General features: G+C 42.1%; 1 protein-coding gene and 1 non-coding gene across 2 annotated transcripts in view; one reads left to right on the top strand and one right to left on the bottom strand.

The window, feature by feature from the left end:
* The first annotated feature begins 2,511 nt into the window (after positions 1–2,511).
* Positions 2,512–2,655, top strand: LOC129670860 (small nucleolar RNA SNORA48). The gene has a single exon (XR_008719268.1). It is a non-coding gene; the product is annotated as a small nucleolar RNA SNORA48 (small nucleolar RNA).
* A 2,252-nt stretch (positions 2,656–4,907) lies between these two features.
* Slc35f1 (solute carrier family 35 member F1) overlaps positions 4,908–13,149 on the bottom strand; it is a 413,451-nt gene continuing 405,209 nt past the window's right edge. The window contains exon 8 of the mRNA XM_055599458.1: positions 4,908–8,352. Within this exon, the coding sequence (XP_055455433.1) occupies positions 8,128–8,352 (225 nt within the window). The 3' untranslated portion in view covers positions 4,908–8,127. The remainder of the gene's footprint in view (positions 8,353–13,149) is intronic.

The following is a 13,149-nucleotide window of genomic DNA, read 5'->3' on the forward strand; positions in this document are numbered from 1 at the left end:
GTCATTCCACGCCTCCATCTCAAGCCTGAAATCCCTGTAAGAGCATTTGTGCGCGTAGTTTGGGAAATGTAAACTTCTTTCCCACATGGAGCATACAGTCATTTCCACACAAACTCATCCACCAATCCTCACTTTTTGAAGTGTGTGGGCCTGTCAGTCTCTGCCTTCATTTGCTTCTGAATAACCCAAATAGAACCTCCTCTTCTAGGCTCACACTTGCGCAGTGAATCAGTACTGATGACGTTTGTGACAGTGCCCATTGGGACTCCTCCCTTTTTTCTACCATGCTTGACCACAGATACCTGAATGATTAGATGGAAGCCCAGGCAGGAGGTGCTCTCCAGGATCACATTGTAGAAAACAGGATTTCTTTCAGAATCCATACTAAGAGCTAGGTCCAATGGCAGTAAGATGTTTTATATTTGTTATGAATCTCTATTTACAGGCAAGACATGGCAGTTGCTCTCATGAACGTTCAGCAGCTGTGATCAGTCACAGGAGACATGCACAAGGCTGAGAGCACTGAGAACTCACTAAACAGCTTATCATGGCAGGCAGGTGGGTAGCTTTGTCCTCCTATTCTGACTCAGTGCCATCTAGTGGCAGGAAGACGTGACTATGCGCTGTCCTGCCAGCTAACCGTGGGTAGGGATGATCCAGATTATGTCTTTCAAGTCAGGGTGACTATATTCTCAGGTTGATTGGCACAGAGCAGGTCTGCTGCACCTGTTGTCTGTATACAATTATCAATGTCTGCCTTTGTGTTGAAACTGTTAATGGACTGTGTAATGAATCACATGCTCAGCCTGCTTTACTCTCTTTCAGAATGTGTGTCTATAGGTGATGCATTTTAACTTGTATCATCAGTTCGAGATAATGAGTTCAGGAAGATTGCTTTTCTTTATGTAAAGTAGTATTTATCTTTCCTATTGTGAATTTATCTTTTAGTTTATGGAATTGCTCTCGTTCTATTGCTGACTCTTGATGAACAAGCTCATTTTCATGTTTTTATGGACTTTATTTCTTGCTTACACTAGCACTTTGTCCATCCAGATGGATGGTGGTAATTTCTGTAGCCTATTCCAAAAGACCTGCTCCCTCGGACCATTTGTTGGTCTTGTTCTTCATCAGGATACTGCTGTGTTTGGATACTGCTGTGTTAGACTTGTTTAGCTGTCTGAAGCGTGATACTCAATGTCTTGTCCTCTAGGTCCCAATACCAGTTACCTGGAAGGGGCAGAGCTGTCCAGTTGACATAGTTTTTTTTTTTTTTTTAATTTCTTCATTTACTTTATGTATATGAATTCTCTATCTGTATGTACACCTGCATACCAGAAAAGGGCATGCCAGATCATATTATAGATGGTTGTAAGCCACCATGTGGTTGTAAGGAATTAAACTCAGGACCTCTGGAAGCGCAGACAGTGCTCTTAACCACTGAGCCATCTCTCCAGGCATGTAGATTTTTTTTAATTAAAGTTTATCTTTTTAATTAAAGTTAATCACATAGAAAATGAAGAGTTAAAACCCTTTGTATATGTCTCCTGGTGAGCCGTCTGGTTGCAGATATGAGAAAGAGAGGGGCTGAAATATAAAAAAAAATGAATAATAAAAATATGATTGGTATGCACAATTAAGAAGGCATGGTATAAACATAAAATGCTATTTGAAAGAAAAGAATTCTAATGTTTCCTACCTCAGCCCCAAACATAGACTTTAAACATTGTAAATAATTTTTTAAGTTCCCTAGAAGCAGGAACTTGAGTGGACATGCTGGTTATTTTTCAATTCCAAGAAGGAGAACTTTACAAGAATAATAATAATTACAAAAAAAACATGTTAAAAAGAGAAGAATGCCAGGTAACACTTTGCAATAGAATTGCTTTCATTTGTGCTTTGTATTTATAGTTCTGAGGAGAGATTCTAGTAAAATAAGATGTACAAATGGCTTCCATGTGCCAGGTGTTTTGCTGGCCACCAAACATATTAGCTGGATTTGTGTTGGGCTATTATATCACAAATTACAGTTCATTTTCTTGTGGGACATAAAGGCAATGCCAGCTGTCTTATGAATTTTAGTGTTATTTTGTTTTCCTTTTTGCTAATTTTTATGAAATTCAAATGCTTCCTTGTCATCTTGTTGTAGGAGCTCCTGAGAATTTAGGAAACCAGGTTCTTCCTCATAAGAAAATGATAACTCATCGGGGAAACGATGGAACATAGCACACACATTGATTGTCTACAATAATTTGGCCCCAATCTTTTGAAACTGCTTGACATCTGGATGCAGGGCTGTGCTGAAGTTTAACTTCTTTTCAGCTTTGATCAAAGGGCCTGCTAAAGAAAATTAAATAGTATTTCAGAGAAAGCTTAATAAGGAAAAGTATTTTTGAAGCAAATTATTTATGTTAACTGCCTGCTACTAGTTTGAACTTTGCAAAGTGTTTTGCAAAGCACTTGGTGTGAGGTTGTCTCGGTTTGCTGGAAAATCAATTAAAGAAATATTTTTGTACCCCCTGGCAATGGGAAAAGAGACACCTTGTTGTTGGTGTTGTTTTTATATCAGTCAGGGGCAGAGTAGATGGCTGTCCTTTGTTCATTCTAGCTTGATGCCTGGTTTGAAGGCCAAAGCTGTCTTATGCCTAGAACTCATAAAAATCAAATCAAATAAAACAAATCCAGGCAGTACAACACAGGAGAAGGAAGACAGACAGAGACCTGTGGGCCATGCCACTCACAGACCTGCTCTCAAGCACATGGCACAGGCAGACCAAAAACACCTGCCTGCCACCACTTGACACAGCATGGATCGAGGATGTTGTCAGCCTGAAGCAGGAACCACCCCAATGTGTGAGTATGTGGTGGTCGGATGGAAGAGAAAGAGAAGTGGAGCAGCTTGAGCATTGTGAAGAGAGGTGGAACTGGAGACTTGAGGGTGAAGAAGACTAGCCCGTTTTGAGTGGCCAGCCTCATTACCTGAGAGCATGGTGGGTTCCAGTCAGAGCTGCCACTGAGGGCCATGTCTGAGTCCATGGCTACACACTGGCAGGGGTCGGTGTGGAAGTCTCTGGCTCATATTGCCACTAGAGAACATGGAGATGTCCCTGGTTGAGGTAGATGCTTGGGGACCATGCCAATGTCTAGGGGATGTGCATAACAGCATAACTTGATGAGGTTCTCTGGAAAGCCAGCCCATCTCTCACCAGTGGCAGCACTTGTGAGCATGCCCTGTGCTTGGCTCAGGCAGCACAGTGGAGCTGGTCCTGGTAGTCAGGGTGTGGATGAGCCAGCCCTGAGGGCATGGGTGTGGGAGAGCTGACCCTGCCACCCATCTGCCAGGGGGTGGCATGGGCGCAGCGTTGATGCTTTCCCTCTGTTTCCTGTTACCTCCAGCAGTCAGGAAAGATGCCCACAGAGTCATGAGCTCAGGAGAGTTAGTCCCCCCCCTTGTCTGCAGCACGCAGAACAGGCCAGCCACCTTGTCTGGGCAGAACAATAGAGCTGAGCCTGGTAGAGGGCGCACAGGTTATCCAGCCCTGAGCAGGAGAGCTTGGGAGAGCTGGCGCCTCCTTTCGGCCAGTTGTCTGCCATGGGTACAGCAGTGATGCCACTCCCCCGCCCCCCTCCACCTGCGACAGATCTGGAGAACTAACTCTGAGGTGGTGAGAGCTGATGAGCTGGCCCTGTCCCTCACCCACTGCAGCGCTTAGGAGAGCGGGCCCTGCCCTTTGACCGGGCAGTACAGTAGGCACGGGTGCAGTGTCGGGGGCCAGCCCTGAAGGCATGAGAACGGGAGAGCTACGCTGTCTCCTATGGATGGCATTGGGTGACCCAGCCGGAGCAGTGCTGCAGAACTTTCCCTCGTGGCACAAATAATGGAGAACCTCCAGGCTAACAGCTCAGCTACCACCTGGGCTCTGAAGTGGCCCACCCCAAAGTCTGTATCATCAGTGAACGGTGGGGACACATGAAAGGGCCAGTCCTGCTGTTTCAAAGCTGGAGGGTCTCCATAACACAGGGCGACAACAGGATGACCTGAAGGAGTCACAGCGAGGACCCAGTAGTGATGGTGTCACAGAAGCCGGAGATCTCGAACCAGACCATTGACTCATTTCAATGAACGTTTGCAAGTGAAGACGTGTGGACAGAGGGACACACTGTGGGACAGACTACCACACTGGGACACGCTACAGCTTCCACGGTGAGATGCTTTGTATGCTTTGTTTTTGTTGTTGTTGTTTGCTTGTTTGTGTGTTTCCTTTGGTGGGGGAGGACACAAGGGTGAAGGGCGAGTATGAGAGGACAGGGAAAATGAGTGGGACTGGGGTGCGTGGTGTGAAAAGAATCAACAAAAAAAATTTAAAAAGTGGTTTGAATATATTGCTCAGACACATAGTCATCCTGATTTACTCATTTTTTAAAGGTCTGGTTGTGAGTGTCTGCGCTGGATGCCTAATGGGGAGAAGGTTGAAAGCAGGAAGCTGGGGGGAGGTTAGTATTAGGCTCTCTCTAAGTTCTGAGCGGGAATCCGGGTACTCCCTGCTTCATAGATGTCTAGCCTGGAAGAGTGCTCTTGGGTAGGTCTGCTGTTCCACTCGGGGCTGTGTACCCAGGATTTTCTTCTTCATAAGAAACCATTGCTCAGGGGGTAGCTTTTCATTATCCTGCATGGATTTTCCATGTGGACTTCAAAGTTGGATCCAACAGCCTTCTTCAGTACCCTAAAGCAAGCTACAAATGCGTTTAATTTGACCTTTTGAAACTCTGACTCAGAGACTATACCATTCCTAATTTGGAGCTGTTTTTCCCTCTGGTTTTTTTTTTTTTTTTTTTTTTTTATTTTGACTTGTGCTGAGTTCTCTGCTGCTTTTGCTATTCCTAGCATCTCAAGGGAGCCGGCGTCCTGGTTGCCGTAGTGCAGTCAAACACACGAGAGAGCCAGGAGCGTGGTGCTTTCGTGAAGCGTTTATTTTTATTTGAAAACATTGTACAGGTGTTACATAGCCACAGCCAGTCCATGGGGGAGCATGCAAGTAGAAAAGGCAGATTGCTTGTTCAGCTTCCCAGTGTAAAGTTCTTTTTTTTTTTTTTCTTTTTCTTTTTTAATATTTTGGTTCATATTCTCCATTGTGGTGTCAGGATTAGTGTGCTTTGTATGTGGTGTGAAGATTGACTCCTACCCATGGGGTAAAAACTGTACTGATAGCTAGCTGGGGACTAACCAATGGTTACAAATCAAAATAAAGCTCAAACAAACAGTCCTACAAGCTTGTCCAAAGGTTAATAGCACAAGTTAGCAATACCTAAACTAAACATTGAGACATTTTCATGGGACACAGTGGTACAAAGCAGTCCATTGCTTGGTCTACCTGGATATGTTTGAAGCAGTGAGGAGGTCTGACCAAGGCAAGCTCTGTCCCCAGGGCAAGTTTCCATTGACAGTAGAAACCATCACTCCTCTCTGGCAGGGTTTAAGAGAGCGATGGTTTGCTTCTTACCGACTTTTGTACAGAGGACTGCTCTCATTCATGGAGGAGAGAAGAGTGGTAGATTAAAATGACGAAATTCTTGCTGGTGTCTACTGAGGTTACAGGATCTCAGAAACTAAAACCGCTACAGTTAATATTACCCTATTCCCACTTCCCACCCCACTCTCACACCACCGATTTTTTCATACTGAAAACATTTTTCTTTGTTACTTTTTGTCTTTCTTCCTTAAGGATCAATCCTGAACTCCTGGTCTTGGACAAGCCAATGTTACCGGCTTTATGAATGCAGGTAAACCAAGACAGGTGAGGTAACTCAGTGGTGTAAGTGTCTGTTCACAAGGACATCCGATGACAAAAAGTGTACAGTGAGTTCGTCTTGATATTCACACTTGGTTTTCATACAATGGAGGCAATTAAAACATCCTATAAAATGGTGCAGATGGCAACCTTCAGCCATCAGTTAATTGCAAACCTTCTCAAAATTGAATTTTAAAAATATTCCCAGCTCGCTGAATGGACTTGGAAATAATTTTAGCCTCTTGTTTCTCCTAAGGGTTTACCGAGTGTCTACAAATTAGTGTCATAAAAAAATGAATCAAAAAGACAAAGACATTTGGCTTAAAATAAATACTAAAAATGCAATAAATCAAGTAAATTATGCAAACCAAAGGAATGTAAACATAAAAACAAAACCACAGTCTTTAAAGGTCTTCAGATCTGAATGGACAAAAATATTCAGAGAAAGGTATTTAATTGGCTTAAAAGATAGCAGAGAGCAGATGTTGGCAAGGTTATTATGATGTAACATGTAGCTTTAGCATAAACCTTTCTCCCCGCTTCCCACCCCACACCAGTAAAGAAAAACCTGTTTCCAAAGCAGCTAAACGGGTACAAAATCTGCCTATCAACTTTGTTTTCTATCTCCTGGATCAGTACCAAACAATACTTTAGAGGAAACGTTATAGTCTTTAACGGGAAAAAAATTCTAAACTGAGTTACTTATTTTGTATATGTGTTGTTCTTAGATTTATTAAAGTGGGTCATGACGACTCTTCAGGTGCCTGCTGGCAGACAGCCTGAGGCCTTCTGCCTGCCATGGTTAGGCCTTATTCAGGCCCTACTTTGTGATCTGTTCTTACTTCATGAGAAGCCCACCACCACCACTGGTGTTTTGTTTTGCTTGCTTGCTTAACATATGTTGACTTCAATGGCCTCAAATTTCAGAAACATTTATACAAACCCTGTAACTCCATCGAGGATCCCTTTGAATGGTATTGAAGTCAGCCAAGCTACAGAGCACTTCCACGCTGACACGTGGAATGTATTTTACATTATAAAGGTCTGTGGTGATTCTTGATTTCCTGTGTTTGGAGGGGGGAAAACATTCTTGAGGACAGTGGAACTGATTAAAGCAGCGATATATTAAGCTTTACTGGGCTGGGACGCTGTGGCATTCTTTCTGTGTAGGGATGCTTATCCTTACATCCTTATACTAGATGGGTATCAAGTGTGACCAAGACGTCAGACTTCTCATTGGTGTCATCTTTATCACTACTAAGTAACCAGAACATGAGCTACTAACAGAGATTTCTCCATACTAGTACCTTGACTCCCAAAGGTGCCATAAACAGTGATCCTCCACAATAAAGATAATTTCCATGGTGGTATACATCCAGAAAGGTATAGGTAACTAAGAGGGCAGAGATCATGGCTTTTCCAGTGCCTTGACTAATTTCCATGACATTATTAAGAAAAAAATAAGAAGAAAAACCAATTTTTTGAGGGGAGAGATATGGAGAAAAACAGAAAAAAAAAGGAAAACATCTAACCCTAAAAATGAATGATTTTATATATAGGGTTCCTTTAGGCTACAAAACTGGGAGAGTCCTTTTCCTGTAATCATGGGGCTTGATGAGATGACTCTCCTGGCCCTACAAAAAGCCAATGACCTGGAATAAGCAGAAAATAAAATACGAAAAGGCTAAAATGTTTGTTTTATATCTATTCCTAGAATAGAGAATTATACGATCAGTTTCCCCTCCCCACAGGGTCACAGCACAAAATCCTTATTGAGCAGGCAATCCAACAGGTGACAGAGGGAACCATGAACCACAAGGTCACCGGGATGAGGAAACTTCTGAAGGGCAGGGCATCTGTGGCATGCATCACTCATATAGTCTGTGCAAAACAAACAAAACAAAAGTATGGTTCTTAAAAAGTGACGTGCCTTAGAAAAGTGGGGTTTATGTTGACTGCGTGAAGGTCTTGCAACAATTTCCATCAGGAATAAAAAAATCCTTCTTCTGAAAGTCCGTGTAATAACAGTAACAATTAATAATAAAAATCATAGTAACAATAATACTTGGTTTTGATTCAAAAATTTTCACAGTAATTAATGCAGGGGTGGGGATGGGTCAGGATACATACTACCAAAGCCTCTCTCTGAGTCAGGTGGATTGAATGAAGCCTGTGTCTCCAGGGATTTTCAGCTTGATCCTTTTACAAAAGGAGGGTTAGCTACCTTGCAGTCCACCTGTGAAACTGCACCGCCTAAATACCTTTCTCTATGTACAATACAGAGATGATGGGTGCACGCATGGCCTCTGGGTTGTCCTCAGTGGGCGGGGCAGGCCTCACCCTAGGCCACACGTACATGGGGCTCTTCTTCGGTCTCCTGGCCCAGGCTGGTGTAGGTGACGGAAGGCTCCACCTGAGCTGTGCTAGCTAAGTCCACAACAGGTCCTGAAGGATTACGGAACTGCTTGTACACTCGGGGATCCTGGGCTATGTACGTGGAGGTGGAGGAGTAGAGCACCAGCCCGATGAGGATAGTGAAGAAAGACAGGAGGTAAAGTCCTGAAAACTAGAACACAACAGGAAGGTGATTTAGTGGCAACGTGTAGCCCCTAAGGTCCAGGTGGGAGAAGCTGCCTAGTCAGGAACACGCAACTAGAGGAGGTGTAGCTGACACTCTTGATGCAAGGTGAATGTTCTCCTAAACTGTCTTTGTCTTATTGATTCTCTCTCTCTCTTTTTTTTTTTCTAGGCCCTGTGGCTAATGAGAGGAACATTTAGCTAATTGTCCTTAAAATGCCCATCTGAATACCTGAATTGCTCGGGAAGGCTAGTTAAGCACAGATTAGAATACATCAAATTCAAAGCAAAAATAATCTCTAATGTCACTCCATAAAGAGTTGGCTGTCTGTGGCCTCATTAAACCCAGAAGAAATTCAGATATTTCATTTAAGGGAATAATGAAACTACAAGCAATGAAGCTTCACTGACAGCAGTGACAGAACACCCCATTTCACCTAACATTCAACGCAGACATTATTTGTCTCTGAAGAAAGAACTGATATCGACTTTAGCACCTATTGCTGCAAGATTAGATTATCCTCACACAGAGAGAGACTCAGTAAAACACAGCATCCCTGCCCTACTCATTAAAAAACAAACCAAATGACTGCATGTACTGTGTTCTTTCTCCTAAGCCATTTGCTTGAGCGTTCAGAGGGGTTTTCATTTTGTTGTTTGTTTTGTTGCTTTGCTGTGCGTGTTAGAAGAATGGTTGGTATAGGTTTATAATGTCAAGAATGCTTGTGAAGAATTATGACCTTGTACCTTCTTCAGAAGCTACATTGGGTAGTTTATCCGGGGAGAATAAGGTTAAAAGACAACTATTGCCAATTTTCTTGTTTTACTCACTCATTCTCTCACTCCTTTAGTCTTTATTCATTACTCGCTCACCCCTTCATGTTTTCTTTCAATGTCTTCTGTGTCTAAAACATGCAACTACATTCCAGGGAAATAGAAATGTAGAAATAAGCCTGGCTTTTACCATCAAGAACTTAATACTTCATGGGGAAAAACAGAGGTACAGATAGAACAAAACAGTACAATACAATTAGGGCACAGCAGACCTCATTTCAGTCAACTGCTATCAGCTCTGTCTTGGCCACTGTGGTGGTTTGAATGAGAATGGCCACCAAAGGCTCATATATTTGAATACCTGGTCCCCAACTTAGGAAGTATTAGGAGGTGTGGCCTTCTTGGAGGAAGTGTGTCACTGGAGTCAGGCTTTGAGGTTTCAAAAGCTCACAACATTCCCAGTTAGCTCTCTCTGCTTCACAGTTGTCTGAAGATGTGGAGTTCCCAGCTACTGCTCCTGTACCATGTCCGCCTGCCTGCTGCCATGCTTTCTACCATGATGATCATGGACTCACTCTCTAAAATGTAAGTCCTAAGTAAATACTTTTCTTTATATGTTGCCTTGGTCATGGTGTTTTATCACAGCGATAGAAAAATAACTAAGACAATCACATCTTCCATCTATGACAGAAAATATCTATTTTGTTTCCATTGTCTATTTTTCATGCTCATGCTTTAGAACAGCTCTTCTCAACCTGTGGTTTCTGACCTGTTTGGCACTTGAATATATCAGATACTTACATTATGATTCGTAAGCCTAGCAACATTTATAGTTATGAAGTAGCAACAAAAATAATTTTATGGTTGGGGGAGGGGACACCACAACATGAGGAAGTGTATTAAGGGATCGAAGCATTAAGAAGGTTGAGAAGCATGGCACTAGAGGAAGTAGCAACTGGGAAGCAGACAACAGCACACTGAAGTGGGTAGAGCAAAAGATAGGAAAGTGATGCCGAGGGCATGAAGGTAAGTTACATGGTGATTGTAAATGAGCTAAAGGGATGCTGATTCAACAATGGAAAAAACAATTTTAGAAAAGACACAGAAAATGTTGCCCTGTGGCCAAAACTCTTGCTACAGTGTACTTTCTCTCCATCTTTTTCTGTCTGCAAGACCAAGGTAGCTAAGACTAAAGGCTACTCTCTGATTTTCATTCTACAGCACTCTTCATTCTGCTCCCCAATCCATTTACTTTTCACATGCAGGCCAGATGGTAAGACTTCTGAATGTGGATTTATATACTAAACTCAACTTGGAGCAGATCCACTTAATTAACTTGAAACCATTAGTTAGGCTTTCACTGATGAAAATACTTGTGTCTTGTTCTTTGAGTTACAATTGAAAGAAAAAGCAACAGCAAAAGAAGATGCATATCCTTGTGCTACTCTTCATGATCTCAGAAAGCCTGTTCACCTCCAGACTCACCTCCTGAATCCAAGAATTTCACCCTTCAGATGGCCCTTAATGCACTGAATGGCTTTGCTCCTAACATCGTCATTTTGAATATTTTATGAATGACTTTTGCTACTCTGTTCATATGTTTTTGTTTCAAGAAAAGACTGCCTCATGGCCTTAGGCACATACTGCTCTTATTAGTCATGAAAGAAGGGAGGCCAACAATGGGCCTTTGTAGTTAGCACTGCCTGACCCCCAAACTAGATTCAAGTCTTAGCTCTAACCCTTACTAGCTGTAATTCTTGACAAATTTCTTATACTTTTCTGGTCCAAGTTTCCACATCAATCAATGCCTGTACAGTGTGATTGCTCTATAGATCACATTAGATAAAACATGTAATACACTAGGAACAGGTACCTTGCCACAGACATGCAATTCATATTAGGTTCATTGCCAGTGTTACAGTTGTACCATTTATAAGGACACGGAACTGTAAGATTGAGCCATAAATCCACAAGAGGGTATTTTCTTGGGCATAGCTTCAGGATGACAGCACATAGTGTATTTCCAATCTATTTCTATTTAATTCATACAGAACTCACTCTAATTTTTCTCAAAAGATGGATAGCATGGAATTCCACATAACAGGATCATCTTGGAAGTCACCCAGGAGGTTTTATTAATAGATAGTGGAGTTTTCATTTCCTCCAAAAGGGAACAGCCAGGCAAGCATTGGGATTAATCAAAATAAATACTGAATATTACAAATGGTGACAGAAACATTTGATTTATTTTTCAAAAGGCAAGCTATTCCATTTTCTTTTGTCTTTCTAGCCTCATATAAAAATAATAAGAAATTTAATGAGGTTCCTACTGGAATAATCCATAGTTCTGGATGTCACATTTACAGAGCATTTGCTTCAAGAACTAGTCAGGCAAACAGAACTTCCCTGTGCTCTAGGGTACCTAAATTACTAATTGCAGAACTGTATTTATTTCTGTTCCATAAGCAAACAGAACAGACTGTCTCTGGACTAAGTGAGAAAGAGCAGTTTCAGCACTTCAGACAAGCCACATCTCGGTGAGAAGCTTGTCTCCATGGAGAAACAGGACTAGCTGGCTCAGTGCACTTTGTGGTCATCTCATTACCAGAAGCCCCTAGCAACCTGTGTGTCCTGTGGTAGGATAGAAAGCCTGCATTTTATCTGCTATGTGGCTTGAAGAGTCAGAAGAAGGACAGCTCCGTATTTTCACCATTGTCCCTGATGCTTTGATACTGTTTCTACCTTGATGGATCTTTGTGAAAAGGTCTGGAACACATCATGTGTGGTGAGAATACCTAGGTATTTCTCAATGTGACTCCTTGTGATGGAGTAGCCAGCAAAGCTGGTTATAAGCCTTTTCAGCTAGGCATTACATCCAGATTTTGGGGAGCTGACATACGATTGCTCTTTAGGTAATGTGGCATTCAGTACACCATTAAGGACAGACCAAAATTTCATTTTATTTTTGACATTAGGCATGTAAGTTGAATTTTTAACAAACCCACAAGTTCAATAGACTTCAATCTACACAAATAAAAAGATTTTAAAATTCCAGACAACATTTATAAATATATCAGAGTTTCTGGAGTAAGATAGTGAATTATCAGTTTACACCATAAAATTATGTGAATGAGAAGAGTTGAGATAATAAGAGAAAGATTGTACTCTAGGAAAGAGAGAGGGAAGGAAGAACAGAGGTAAGAGAGAAAGAAGGGAGAGAAAGAATGAGAATGAAAACTGGGAAGAAAGGAGTGACAAGAAAGCTACAAAGAGAGCAAACAGAAGGTTGATGATTTAGAAAACAGTCCACAGCTTCCTAGGGGAAAGGGTAGATGAAACCATAGCCACAGGTAAGCCTGGTGATTATTGGCAGCCCTGAGGACAAGAGACTCACCACCCTAATCACAGGAAAAAGTCATGGTTCTTGCCAGCCTTACACTAGTGGGATTTGGTCTGATACTGATTTTTCCCATGTAGCAGGGCAGCACTGTAAAGCAATCCATTTCATCACTCCCCATATCTCAGAGGATTATAGTCAGTTACCATGCTGAGAGGGAGCTGCTGTTTGAGGCTGAACTACATTGCAGGCTGAAAAAAAAAAACCAAACAGTAACAACTTCATGTTGGGTGGTTTGGGTACATCCTGCAACAGTGTCTGGAAGGTAGATGGCCATGGGATTCTGCTGTAAAGAGGAGAACAGTTGGATATACAGCCCCAAATAGGTTTAAACAGTGGAAAACTCAGACTCCGAAGGATGTACTGATGGCAGACTGACTGTCGAAGGAACTAGCCCCATCATCTGTAGATTACCACAGAGACTAAGAGTTCCAAGTCCATGGCTCATGGACTGTGGAGCCTTGGAAGCTATCTCTCTGCCACAAAGAAAATATTGATCTAAGAAAATTCCTGACACAAAACATAGTATCTGGGATACTATGTAGAAGAAGAAGAAGAAGAAGAAGAAGAAGAAGAAGAAGAAGAAGAAGAAGAAGAAGAAGAAGAAGAAGAAGA

The sequence above is a fragment of the Psammomys obesus genome, unplaced genomic scaffold (genome assembly GCF_907164565.1).
Source record: "Psammomys obesus unplaced genomic scaffold, mPsaObe1.curated_primary_1811, whole genome shotgun sequence".
Classification (NCBI taxonomy): Eukaryota; Metazoa; Chordata; class Mammalia; order Rodentia; family Muridae; genus Psammomys; species Psammomys obesus.